The following is a 14,574-nucleotide window of genomic DNA, read 5'->3' as shown; positions in this document are numbered from 1 at the left end:
AGAGATGAAAGAACCAGATTTGTCCTTTGATTGCTTTTTTCCCAGGAAGATCTTTAGGGTGGTATGCAGCCTTCCTTATCATGAGTACACAATCTTACATAACTGAATCAGTTGCAAAGTTTGTGTACCAAGCTATGAAGATTCATAAGCACCTTCTGCAGAATTGTTAAGCACTATTAGTAGTCCTAATTGTCTTAATCTTGTTTTCAATTTCACATTGAAAAATATGTTCTTAGTGACCTGACTTGTATTTGAGTTTTTTCTCATTGTATGGAATCAAATGTTTGTCTCTGTAATACTAAGCCCTTAGGGGGGAAATATTGCAACCTCCCCACCCCCGTGCCAAGGGCAAAGGCATACCTGTTTTACAAGGTGAAGTATGCTGGCATGTGACTGGGACAGTCTTCTGTCTAAATCAAAGGGTTCTTGCTGTTGTAGATAGCTACAGTGGTGCAGCTAGCTGGACTTAATGATCTTATGGGGAGCCCTCTTTAAATTGCTATATGTATTACTTCAGTTGTGAAGCATGCAACTAACATCCATCTTCATCCCCTTTCCGTTCTTTACAACTGCTTCTACATCCCTGATTTAAAAAAAAAGGTGGGGGAAACTTTTGCCAATCCTGTTACTAAAAAAAAAAAAGAGTACTCTGAGCACATGCAGTTTCACATTTTTAATCATAGCACCATCATGACTGCACGAACAAATTGGAGTTTCCTTCTGCTGCCCTGATGCTAAACACTTGGGAATAAGCACCATTTTGTTGAAAAGGATAATATATTTATTTTAGTAAAAATAATAAAGTGAACATCTGTATCCATGCACATGCCCATCTGGCCAGCCTATGACTATAAAATGTTTTTAAAGTAAGTAAGAGAGCCGGCTGTAGCAAGCAGCAGCACCTGGTAGCAATGTTATTCCCACAGCAGTCCAGGTGACTGCTGCTGCCCCATCGCCTGCCACTCTTAAGTCATCATGTGGGGGCATCCGGGAATGTGGCATCCTTGACTTAGGCTCTGAGGTCCAGCACTAGCTGCAACACTGGGTGAAGGCTGTGAAAGGGGCAAGGAAGGGCAATTTTCCCCAATGTGATGTCTCTCAAAGGTCATTAACCAAACCAAGCCCAGCACTTTTTCCCTCCCTGAAGGGCAGTAGGAATGATAAAAGCAGGTCAGATGTCTTCTAAGTAGAAAGGGCCTGAGGGAATAGAAGAATATTTCAGGCTGGCTGTAGAGCTCTTTGGTTACTTTCAGTTTCATCATTTCCTGAAAACCCTAATTCAGCTGGAAGCGCTCATTCTCTGGTGTGTCCTGCTCAATTATGGCCAAAAAAGGCAAGTAGTTAGATTCTTGGAAGTTGCATTTGCAGGAAGCTGTGTAGCAGGGGTTTAGAGTGCAGCTGTTGCCTTGCCAGCCTTGATAGAACTATGAATACAATGAAAAGCTATTTTTGGCTCCCCCCTCTTCCCTTTCTTTTGCCTCCTGGTTTTCAAACTTTTAAGTACTCAAACCATCATAATTCTCTTAGCTTTTCTTCAATTTACCATAGACACATCAAGTATCCTCATCCAACACCATGATCAATTATTGTGAAGCTGGGTGTATCACTGGAAATGCTAAAGATTTTGGGATAGAATTTCTTATCCATACTTATCTGACAGCTTTTCTTGGGTTTTTATGCAAGGTAGCCATGGGTGCTTCTAGACAAGGCTTTTTATCATGCCCTTGCCCTCCCTTATTCATGGAATTATATGGAAGGTCTGGACGTTGTCGTCTTCAACTTGCAACCCTCTCATCTTTTCCCACTGCTTCTTTTTTCTTGCCACAAAAATCTGTTTAGGAAAAGACAGAATAGCTGCATGAAGGCCTTTTGTTTGTTATAGTCCTAGCAGCCCTCTGTTTCAAAGCACCCCTTTTTAGAGCTGTTTTTAGTCAATTGTAAATTATCTCACTATGAACATGCAATTGGCTATCTGCATTAAACACAATCCCAGTACATCCTTTCTGTATTCTAATTTCTAGCAAAAGCAGAAGGACATCATCTATATGGCTAATCATAAATCAATCAGTCTTGAGGCGAATGCAAGCTCTGTCACCAAAAGTAGGGTATAATGGTGAGATTAGTGTCAAAACGTTGGCAGTGATAATAATCTTAAACTTCTTCTTTTAACAGGTCCCTGGTTATAAATCACCATGGCTCAGAGAGATGCTGACAAATACCTCTACGTGGATAGAAACCTCATCAACAACCCTCTTGCTCAGGCTGATTGGGCAGCCAAGAAGCTGGTATGGATCCCATCAGAGAAGAATGGGTTTGAGCCTGCTAGTTTGAAGGAAGAAGCAGGAGATGAAGCCATTGTGGAGCTTGCAGAGAATGGGAAGAAAGTGAGAGTAAACAAAGATGATATCCAAAAGATGAACCCACCCAAGTTCTCTAAAGTGGAAGACATGGCAGAACTGACCTGTCTGAATGAGGCCTCGGTGTTACACAACCTAAAGGAGCGATACTATTCAGGGCTTATCTATGTAAGTAATGGTTTTCTCTACTGGAGACAGGGCCTAACTAGATGTTTAGTAGTACTCGTGGACTGTCCTCCATCTTAATTGTGAACCACCCAGAGAGCTCCAGCTATTGGGCGGTATAGAAATGTAATAAATAAATAAATAAAATAAATAAATTCTCATTAAACCTAGACACTTCTCTCCCAAGTGACAGTAGGATTTTTGCTTATATTTGTGTGTGTGTGTGTGTGTATACACACACACACACACACACACACACACGTATTTATGTGGGTTGACATTCTGTCAGTATTGAGAGATAAGTTTGGTTCAAACTGAACACTGTTGATGTAGACATCTGGATTTTGGCTCTGGAATCTCATCAGTAGAAAGGAACACTTTTCCAAGGTAGGAAGAAATCCTTGTTACGTTGTTAAACTCAGCTGCATAAATCAGCATTGACAGTCTAATTCGATCCAATCAGCATGCTAAAGACAGAACACCAAGAATTTCAGAACAGCCCAGCTATTCTCATCTCTCAAAGAGGCAACATCATTCTCATGACCTGGATCTCATGAAAACAAAGGCAATTTTTTAAGATATATGTCAGCTTGAATAAGGGATTAAGAGCTCACCTTGTGTTGCTAATGCCCATGCATGATCCATCGGCTTGCAGAATAACATGAAGATTGAATGGGGTAATAATTAAGTTTATGCCTTGATAAGATGCTTCCACTCCATCTCCACCTTCTCCTGAATGGGAGAAAGTGGTGATGCTCCTCAACTGAGTCTTTGGAAGAAGGTGGCCTGAGTCTGCAGTGGTGGAGAAATGAGTACTATGTACTAATGGCAGTAATGCTGCTTGCAGCACAAGACCCTTCCTGACAGTAAAATAGAGTTTGGAAGCCCTGGTTGCCATTTCATCTCTGAGGTTAGATGGGTAGGTGCAAAATGGGGCATTGGTGCTGGTTCCAATGTTATGGAATGCCCTTTCTTTTAAAGGTCTGCTAAAAACCACAAAAGAGAGAACTCTGGTGTCTTTCAATAAGACCTTTCTCTTTCAGCAGGCCTACAGTATTTGATTTTTAAATCTGTTACTTTTAAGGCTTTTATATCTGCAGCTTGAATTAAGTTTTTATTGCTGTTTATATAACTTAATTGTAACTTTACTAAGGGGTGTTTGTGGTCTTTGCAATTTTGTACAATGCTTTGATACTTTAGAAAAGCGATAGATAAATAACAACTTGTAGCACAAATTGTAGGTATGCCAGCCACCAGGGCTTTCCTGACCTTGCTCTGGGAAACCGTCTCTGGCTGCATGGAGCGCACTACCCCTAGTGCAGGCAAGCGAGGCTTCTCTGTATGCCTGCTAGCATATGGCTACGAATGTTGTAATGTTAGGGGAACTACAAACTTCTTGTAGATAGCTCACATGAACTTCTCCCTGAATTGTTATTAAGGAGCAGTATTTTGCAGATTTTGAAGTACTGTGTACAGGAGGGTGGTTTCTATCAAGAAGGATTGCAATAGCCATATGACTACTTAAAATTAAAAGTTGAATTTAGACCTTTGTGGTGCTGTGGCCCACTTTCTAGGAGCTTCTGCATTTTGCACAACATCTTTTTATTTTCTCCTTATAATTTAGAAGGCTGTTAATTCTGTGCAGCTCTTATGGCTGACCTCTGTCAATGCCACATATTCCACAGTTATGTGAACCATCATGAAAAATATACATGTTAACTAGCTTACAGCCCTAGAAGAACCCACATTAACCAGCTTCTCCAGAGTTGCATGGGGGAAATGGCTACTACTACACTCAAGAGTCCTGTGTGGATACATGAACTGGTGTGTGGTTGTGGGATTAGAATTGCTTTAGTTCATACTGGTGTGCTGAGTCTTGGGCCTTTCTTACAGCCATGCATTGGATCTCATGTTTGCATGGGGGCCCATCTAGTTGGGACACATGATTTGTACCCTCCAACTTTGTGTGAATCAACTCGCATGACTCAGGCTTGTGTCCATTAGCCTGTATGCATGTAGACCCCTTTGCAAACATGACAACCAACATAGCCTGCACAATCCTGAGTTTCCCCCCACCAAGTGTTGGGTTAAACATCTGTTCAGGGCTAAGGTCAGATCCTGTTGGCAGATCAGGCAGGATTCTATGAAATATGACCACTTTCCAACTTCTATAAATTTAGTGGACAGATGGCCCTTGCATAGATTTGCTGTTATCAACAGCTTGTCTTTATAGGGCTTAAAAAGGTGATGTATGACCATGATTGCACTTATGATGTGAAGAAGGACAGAAACTGTGTTTCTGGCCTTTGGACAATTTGCTCTTCCATACAGCTTATGCTTATCATTTGTTACTTTGGGGAATTATCTCCCAGTCCTCATTTGTTTAATCTTAATTATCAGAGAAAAGGCTCTGATTGTTCCAGTCTCTAGCTGGCATATATATGTAATTTTGTCAAAATGGCTTTCTCCATTAATATGTAAAACTGTTTGGGAGAGGGTTGCAGTCTTCTTGGTGGATCTCATTTTGGGTGCGAATTAATTTGATAAAGGACATGTGGTTCAGGAATAGTCAAGGCTGCAAGAGGAGAAATATCTGAATTTGTCTAGAATTATGTATTCAGGATGCTGATTGGATCAAAGCAGAATTCACTGTTAGCTGGTATATAATCTGCCTTCTGTGCAGCTGATTGTGGCCCTTATTATGTAAAATATATCTTTTGCTAGACTCCTAGTTTATTTTCATTTCTTCTTATCCTCAAGAGTTTCAGTCCTGCATCTATTTAGCAAACATTTTGAAAACTTTGTCCCAGTCTCATCACATGGATCAACCATAAGCCTTGGCCACTGAAGGCTGTGTCTCACATGTGCCACTCTGCCTACACAGATGTAGGGGAGAAGCCCTAGGGGAGAAATGACACTATTACTTTTTTATTAGTAGTAATTATTACAATAATTGCACTTCTATACTGCCCAATGGCCAAAGATCTCTGGGCAGTTTACAAAAGATTAAAATCTTAAAAATAATATAAAACATAGTATAAAAAATATTTACCAAAATTTAAAACACTGAACAAGAAAAATCTCAGGTTCTGTTAAAACCTTGTGTGTTGTAATGTGGCTGGGAGTAGAAGAAAGTCTTGACCTGGCACCAAACGCATGGCGATATTTGCACCAGGAAGACCTTATTTGGGAGATGGTTCCAGAATCAGGGCCAACCACTGAGAAAGCCCTCTCTCTTGTTCCATCCCCTGAACCTTCTTCAGAGAAGCCTCTCTCTCTCTCTCTCTCTCTCTCTCTCTCTCTCTCTCTCTCACACACACACACACACACACACACACACACACACACACACACGCACGCCTTTGGCCTTGCTGCCCTTAAGAAGTTTCTCAAACCAATCTTTCCCCTTGCATTTCCTGAAGATTTAGTTACCCAAGAATTTTAATGTACCACTTCCCCACTAATCCAGCCACTTTGGCTATCAAGTTGTTGTTGCCTTTAAGCTTGGTTTTTCTCATGTCCTGTCTTGTATGTTAAAACCTTCTTGACAAGATTTTTTTCCCCTTCTGTGCAGCATCTAACATAAATATCCTGGAATAGCAAGCTTGTTTCTGACACATTAAAGCCTTGGCTTGTCTCTTCTATTTACCAAGATCACTTGCTGTGATGGTATTGAGGTTAACCTCTGACATACAGAGGTGCATGTGGAATATGCAATTTCCCAGAGTCAGAGTGCTTTTTACCTAGTGCTTTTACAAACTACTCTTCATATTAAAAAAAGGGAGGGAGAATCTGCCATGATGTTTTCACCCAACAGCCTTAGTGCAACATGAAAACCTTTTAGCATGTAAAAGAGGATAATCCTATAACTTCTACATCCCTCTTCCAGGTTGCCATCTGTAAGCTATTGCCACTGCACAATTTATGGCTTTAACTTCATGCCAGCATGTTGTCTCTCTTCGCTCCCATTCCCAGGTTGAACATCTTCCTAGTGAACAATTCTAAAGAACTTGAAAGCTGGTCCACTATTGTGACGTTTTGGTTGGTCTTGAAAATTTTGCCTTACATTAGACTTTTCCTGTGACCAACATGGCTCTCAAGGAACTTGTAGGGGGGAAAAAAAGATTCTCAGGAAAGCTCTGCATCTGGAACACTGAAATTCAGTGTCTTTAATGAGAGGGGTATTGAAATAACAATCCTAGAAGAACCACCTCTGAGCTCTCACTGGATCGCACTACCTTGAGAAAGTGATATGGGCTGTAATCCTATGTGCTTAAATGTATGTAAGGCCCATTGAGATCAATGGCACTTCTCCAGTGCATTTGTTCAGGAATATAAGTTCTTTGGGAGAACGGTGGGGTTTGTTCTGCCCAGAGTTTATAAAGTTGTTACCCTCTTGATGGATTATTTTCAATGTTCGTGGCTTGCACTGCTGTTAATGTGCCCTCCCTTAATAACCTTGCTGAACTAATTCTAGCTTGAAGCTTTGGTTTTCAAACTTTAGAAACCTTTAAAATAATTAGACAAAAGAAGAGATGCCAAAAATGTACAGTTCTTCCTACTTTTGTAAGAGAGTAATTGGTTAAATGTCCTCTGCATATTCTTTCACTCGACAGTATACGGGGCCCGCTATTGACACTAGGCTTACATTCATTCCTTGCCTGAGAAGTTTAGACCTTGCCCTGCTGATAAATCCTGAAATGTCGAATTTGAGTTGCCTATGTGTCTAGGAGCTGTGATGGGCTGCTGACATTTTAGGCTGTGCATGTAGCTGTTGCTTTACTAGCCCATTTGTGCTTAAGATGACCTATCCTAAAATCAATTATTATCATGTTGTGTGGGGAGTACCCCCTAGATAAACAACTGTCAAGTTGATTATTACTCCACCGTTGACTATCGTGTTGTCTGAACGCAGCCAATTTATGAGATAAACCCTGCCCTCGCCTAAGTTGGAAGGGTCAGGGTCAGTAGAGACCACAAATTGTGGCTAACTGCGAAGGCCAGCCCAAATTTTTCACTTTAGACCTTGGAGGGAATAGATACACACCCAGAATGTAATTTTAACTCTTTCCTACACATAAAGTATTCCCTACTGACAGGCTTGGGGACGCTTTGTAGAGCACCACCAGCTTTCTAAAGCTGGGCTGATTAATATTGAAACAATGCTGCACTTAGCAGGTTACATTTTCTACATCTCTGCACTGAATGCTAAGAGGCTATCTTAGACCCAAAGGTGCAAAATCTATGGTCCTCCAAAAGTTGTTGGACTGTAATTCCCATCAGCTCCCACTAGCTTGACCAAAGGTCAGTGGGGACAGGAATTGTTGCTTAATGAAAACTGGCAGGGGCAGGGGGCAAAGGTTCCCAATTCCTCCATTAGAGTGAGCACATGCATGCATGCGCCACAAAACTGAAGGAATACCACATTATGGTTCTCTGGTGTACAGATCCATGCTAGCACAAAGCTAATACATGTTGAATGATGCTTATTGGCTAACAGTGCAACATTGCAACAGTGCAAGGAAATGCCTTATGGAACTCGCTTTTATGTGCTTTAAAGCTGGAAACATTGACAACTTATAGTGAAGACCAATGCACAGTAAAAGTCATATTCATACAATAAATGGTAGATGTGGTTGATAATTGTAATCTCTGGTAATAAAAGGCAGTTAAAGTAGTCTAAAGAAATGTTCAAAATAATTTTTCTGGGGGTGTTGTTACCTCGTGTGGCAGGAGGGTGGAGGTACTTGAATAATTATGCATGCTTATGAATTCTTCATGAAATCCATTTTACAGACCTACTCAGGCCTCTTCTGTGTTGTCATAAATCCCTACAAGAACTTGCCTATTTATTCAGAAGAGATTGTGGATATGTACAAAGGCAAAAAGAGACATGAGATGCCCCCTCACATCTATGCGATTACAGACACAGCTTACAGGAGTATGATGCAAGGTAGGTACACATTAAAAATATTTTAAAAATTCTGATCATGACAATTGCTGTGCTTAATTGAATAGGCTAATAGTTGCTACTTCTGTTTTTGAAATGTCAATCAATATGCACAGATAGCGTAAGAAGGTTTCATATTGGAGTGAAGGTCAGCTGTAATGTAACTTCTGATTCCAATCAATCTTCTGCTTTCTGGAAAGCAACATTCTTCTTTTGCTTTGAGTTCTGCTTAATCCGTGGGGGAGGCTTGATGCAGCAGCCAGTGGTATGGGAGGAATCTGTATTGAGCACAGAAGATGAAAGGCCACAGGCTCTGCAAGACCCAGAGGCATTCAGGATTAGCTGCTGTGCCCTAGACTCCATTCAAACCCTTAACAGGCAGGAAATCTTTCATGGTTTTGAGCACTTAAAAACACACACACACACAACAACCAACAGCCATGGCAAGCCGATGACTCTGACCCGTTCTCAGCATGGGGTGCACTTATTTCTCTGAGCTGACCAAGCAGAAAGACTTGCATATTAATTGGTTAGATTCCAGCATTTGGTTTTGGGCACCCTAATTGGCAGCCTGTGTAGTAGGGGCAGGCACTACTTGGTTTAAACTAATACCAAAACCGCTTAACCTTTTTGTAATGCAGCCTGGCTGGGTTATTGCCTTTTTCTGGAACTGGCATCTCTTTTGGCAGTCTGTATAATTCTTCTGTAATGAAGGAACTCCCTGCCCCAAGCCAGGTTAACTGGCAGAGGGAGGGGCATAAAAGTCTTGTGCAGCATTGCTGCATTCTTTGCCGAGCTTTGTCTGAACCTTGACTTTCCTTGGACCTCTAGTGTTAACGCAATGGGCAGTGTACAGTGCACTAACCTTTTTCTGAGTGTAGAATACTTAGGCATCAAAGGCTTACTCTGTATATTTGCATGTTGCATGTATAAGAGAGAATGTGGAAATAGCCAGCCACAAAATTTTAAGAGCCTGAACAGCTACTCCAATGTGTAAATATATGACAGTAGAGCTACCGTACCTTAAGTAAACCCAGTAACTTTCTCTAAACCTGAATATGTACTACAATATTTCTCAAATCACGTAAGGCTGAACTGGCAATAAGTAGAAGCAATGAAAGCTCTTGTCTTTTGCCAAACTGGGGTGATGTAGTAGATGTACATGGAGAATTCTGTCATGTTGGGGTGTGGTGGGTAGAGACATCTGTGATCTTCAGGTCTCTTTATAGCCCTATGATCCAGGAACTGAAGACCTTTTTCTTTCCATATCTGTTAAACGTTAATCTGCTGTGTGTGAAGCATGATGTTTACATATTTCAGAAGTTGGGGCCAGGAATGTACTATTTGTTAGTCAAGTCTAGCCTGGCCTGCTTGGAGTAGCATTCCATGTCCCTTTGAATCAGGCTTGTTTATGCTAAACTTTTGTTCTGAACTCTGATTCACAAAGGGAGATTTTCTTTATGGGTCTTCATTTTATAACAGACTGTCGGGATCTATGACTTTCATATAAACTCTGCAGCATTTCTCCTCCTAGTGAACTGGTTGCACAATCACTGTGGCTTGTTTAAGCTGCAGCGTGTGCTGGGCACAATTTGAATAATCATTGCCTGGGCGCAGCATGTCATTTTGTCCGAACATGCGTGGCATGTCTTGTTGTAGGGTTAAACAACCCTTAAATAATCCAATAACAGCCCATGGGGGTTGCCATTTGAGTTATACCACCCAGGTTCAGAAGACACAACAAACTGTGTCCAGGCAGTTATTATTCAAATCGTGCCCAACATGTGCCACAGCTTAAATAAGCCACAGTCATCATGCGGGTCAGGTCATTATGTAATGAGGGGAAATTATTTTCTTTGCTTGCTTTGCTGGCAATTTCTCAATAATGATAACCCGGGCATAATTCATCCCCTTAAGAAATTACATCTTCAACAGGTCTTTAATTCTAATTTAGTTGAATCTTGTGTGTCATGCTGCTGAAGTCTGACAAAGAAGATACTTTAGCTTTCCATGTAGTTGCTGGAAACACAGCCACCAAACCATCCTGTCATGGCCCAACCTGCAGCCCCCTCAAATGCCCATAACTGTCTGGCAGGGAAGGATTAAGCACATCCCTACCACTTCTCAACTTCCTAAGGAAAATGAAGGTCAAATCCTCCTTGTCTTTGGACATCTGTATGTGACTTGATGCCTATTGGCAAATTCAGCGGGCACTGTCAATCCAAATCACCTTAAGCTATATGGTGATTTAACATGGTAGAAGGCCCGTTTTTTAATTGTCCCTTCCTGGTTCCTCTCTCTCTCCATTTTAACCAATGCAAGACACAGGGAGCAATGCTAAAAAGGAACCCTGACATAATTTTTACCTGCTCTCCTAACTTAGTATAGATTTTAGGCAGACCAGGATTTCTGGATAAGATTTGTTTTCCTGTTTTAGTGTGCATCCTCACTCTTTCCTCTACCCTGTTTATTTATTTATTACATTTCTATACTGCCCAATAGCTGGAGCTTTCTGGGCGGTTCACAAAAATTTAAAACATTCAACGTATAAAACAACAGTATAAAACCATAATATAAAATACAATATAAAAGCTCAACCAGATAAAAACAGCAGCAGTACAAAATTACAAATTTAAAACACCAAGTTACCTTTTTTTTTTTACCTTTACTTTAATAAAATCACTTATTGGAGTGGATTACTTTCCCCTTTTGCACCTTCAAGAGTTGGTTGTTCCTCCCCCCCCAAAAAAAAACCCTGCTAGACCACTTTTGTTTACACTTACTGAGTGCCAGGTGGGGCACTGAGGAAGGGAAAGAAAGATGGACTAGGTATTGTTGCGTGGAGACTAGAATTTAGCTGTCTGCCTTCCTTGTGAGGAGATGTTAAAGAGCAGAGGGATCCTTCCCATCTCTATGTGAACTAGTTAACTAAAGGGCAGGGGTGGCACCAGGAAACGGAGAAAGCATGAATGTTGCGTGGCACAGTGAACAACCCTGGAGGGCTGATGTTGGCTATGGCCGTTGTGCCAGCGTGACTTGGTAACTAGAATAAACTAGTGTTGTATCAACACAGAGAAACTACTGTAATATATCTTTAAAATATCACTGAGGCTGACAAGTTTAACTTTGTGCTTGGAGTAACATGCCCATGATGCAAAAATCTTATTTAAAGTCAGGAGTATCTGTGTAATGCAGGGCAGTAGTGCTCAAATGTAGCATACTCTGAACTCTTAAATATTTATAGTATTCATACATTAGTTATCTAAACTTTTTGTCTGCTCCTCAGTCTGGCTTATACTGTCTTATCTACAGTGGCAACATGTGTCCCCTTTTCCTTGCATATAGGAACTGTGCTAAACCGGGGAGGGAGTGTGGGATTCATATAGCTGCAGTTTCTCCTCATACTGTCAGTTTCTCCCAAGAGACTTAAATAAAGAAACCCACAAACATCCTAGTTGTGCATTCTTGCTATACTGGAACAGCAAGATCCCAGCAAATCCTAGCTGCAGAAAACTGTAAAGTTGTGGAAGAAGCTTCTAGTACTGCAAACCAGGTGGAAGAGAGTCATATCTATCTAAAATTGTTTCTAGGCTGCCTTTAAGGATGGAACCTGAGGAACATACCTAAGTTATTCAGTATGGCGTGGTGGTGGCAATTGCAAGGGAGAATGAAAAAATGGACTTAACTCAGGTGATGCCTGAAAAAAATAGTGCCTGACTTGGGGATTTAGTTAGAGGATTTCACTCAGCATACATTTTTATATTAGCTGTAAGCAGTGACAATAACTTCTATGCCTTAAAAATGAAGGGGGGATAAATTTATGCTGGTTCATACTACATGTGTCCAGATGTTAGTAGTTGACAAGAAAAGTTGGTTGCCTTTTAAATCAACTCTGGCTTGGTGCTGGTCCAGACTAAACTAGTGTAGACAAGCTTTCTGATAGAAATGGAGTTCCAGCATTCTTAGTTGTCATTGTGTCTCACAATTTAGTCTGAGAACAGATGTGTTCTCAGACTAAATTAAAACCCACAGAATATAAAAGAGCAATTTTACCATGATACACACAGGAAGGAATGATATAGTGGTTTCAAATGGTTTTTTTTTCTTTGTGAAATCACTTTTCAATGTAAATTTTAATGGGAAATTCTCTTTTAAGAATTTTTTGGTCTAGTCCTGTTCTAAGTTGTCTGTCTCCAGTTAGCATGGTGGGAAGTGGGAAGAAGATACTTCATCTCTTATTGGTGAAGTCCATGTGACAAGAACAGACACAAGCATACATCTTCACTTCCCGTTGCATGCACTTCTGAGGTATATGAGAAACTTGCCTACAGTTTGAAATACTGCCCCTTGAATCTCATTGAATAAGCCTTCTGTGAGCCCTCTTGTTCTTTGAGGCTATATACCTCCCCAAAACCTCTTCATTAGCCCTTGCGGTGTTCTTTGGTTTAGACAAATCAGTTCAACTAGCACTTAAAACTACCTTGTTGACTAGGTTCTTAAACTCATGGCATTCTAGCCCTCCAGGTGCAGGAGATGTCAAGGATGAAATATCCTCATGCCAGGTTTTCTGCCCCGCTTTCAAAATTGTTCAAAGAGGATGTGCAGACAATCTACCTTCTGAAGCTTTTTGCAATGTAGTGTTGACATGGAAATGTTTAATAAAAAGAGTATTGTAAACACAGGGAGAAAGGTAGTTGAGGAGATGTATGGCACTTATCTTCCTTTTGCACCACCCTTTGTTTTTATCCTGTTTTGCCAGTACCTTTGAAGCTGTTGCAGGTCTTGGCTATGGTGCCTAAATATTTCTGTTGATAAACGTAGAAGGTTTGGTAGATGAGGAGAGAGCTATCGTTTCTGTGGTTGGGAGGCAGGCATTACCATCTAGCCATAGTCAAAACTCTGTTGATGAATCAGCTATAAGCAGGGATCAAACCTTTGCCTCTTTTGCTTCACTTCCTCTTGACTGGAGAGATGATGTCACCATTGTGTGAATGCTATATTCTCCTTTTATGGAGTTAAGCAGACTCAACTCAGAGTTGCTCATACAGAGGAAGTGGGTGATAAAGTCCTGTTAGGGTGTTCTTTAACTGTGTTTTGAAGCACTAAGCTGTATGTTACATTTACTTCCTGCCACCCAGAGTTTAAAATTTCATTCTCTTAGGCCATAGCTCATAATACTCATCTGTGGCTAGAATGCCTTGATTGCATATACTTAAGAAGACTGTGATAAAAAAATGGTAAAATTGACTTCTGCAGCAGAACTCTGTTGTATTTGTGTATTCAATTATTGGGGCTATAGTTAGGCTTACCTTGACAAAGCCGTTTGCATCAAATGCTCTGAAATCATGCATTTGATGAGATGGACTCTAGCAAATGAGTGCTTATGCTACAATAAACCTCTTAATCTATAAGACTATGTGTGATACAGTAATACACTAACTGGAATCACACACCTACCCCAGTCCTGGAATAAATCAGAACTGTGCATCTTTAAAAACTGTATTGCTGCTTGAATTTTTGCATACTGGAGACCAGCCTTGCTAAGGGAGTTGTCAAGACTGACAAAAATTGCTTCTAGTAGCTGCTCTGAAATGCAGGATCACTGTGTGTGTTTTAATAAGTAACCCATTAGTTTAATTATACCAATTGAGAGATGTAGATCTGAGCCTGTAAAGCAGATGTAGTTTCCTTTCACAGTTACATATTTTAATTTCCTTAGAATGAGCAGTTAGTCACATAGATCTCTCTCCTCCCTTCTCCACTCTCAATTAAAAAAACGGACTCAGGCTACTGGAGGGTTTTGCCCTCTCTCCTGGGGTGCTGGAGCTATCTCAGATGTGGATTTGAGGGAGGAGCCCATTGTTCTATTGGGCAGCCATTTCAGGGTGTCTCTAATGCTGGAGTCTGAATAGTTATCCTTACATCATGGACAAAACAGAGGCTAGATTAGAAAAGAGAATATAATATTCTGGAGTGTATCATAACTAAGACCATCATGCAATTGCCTCTTTTGTATATGTGTTGGCTTCCCACTGTGGGGGGCCGGGGAAAGGGAAGGCCATTCTAATGTCTGAACAACAGGAAGCAGGAAACCATGCCACA

General features: G+C 40.8%; 1 protein-coding gene across 3 annotated transcripts in view; it reads left to right on the top strand.

The window, feature by feature from the left end:
- MYH9 (myosin heavy chain 9) overlaps positions 1 to 14,574 on the top strand; it is a 74,825-nt gene that overhangs the window by 18,041 nt on the left and 42,210 nt on the right. For 2 of the 3 annotated variants that reach the window (XM_063133459.1, XM_063133460.1), the window contains exons 2-3: positions 2,173 to 2,525; positions 8,319 to 8,475. In XM_063133459.1, the coding sequence (XP_062989529.1) occupies positions 2,193 to 2,525; positions 8,319 to 8,475 (490 nt within the window). In that variant the 5' untranslated portion in view covers positions 2,173 to 2,192. Of the gene's footprint in view, positions 1 to 2,095; positions 2,114 to 2,172; positions 2,526 to 8,318; positions 8,476 to 14,574 lie in introns of those variants that run through there. The other variant, XM_063133461.1, reaches the window with a different exon arrangement.

Source organism: Elgaria multicarinata, chromosome 9, assembly GCF_023053635.1.
Source record: "Elgaria multicarinata webbii isolate HBS135686 ecotype San Diego chromosome 9, rElgMul1.1.pri, whole genome shotgun sequence".
Classification (NCBI taxonomy): Eukaryota; Metazoa; Chordata; class Lepidosauria; order Squamata; family Anguidae; genus Elgaria; species Elgaria multicarinata.
Note: the sequence above shows the minus strand (reverse complement) of the source record. Positions and strands in the feature narration are given on the sequence as shown.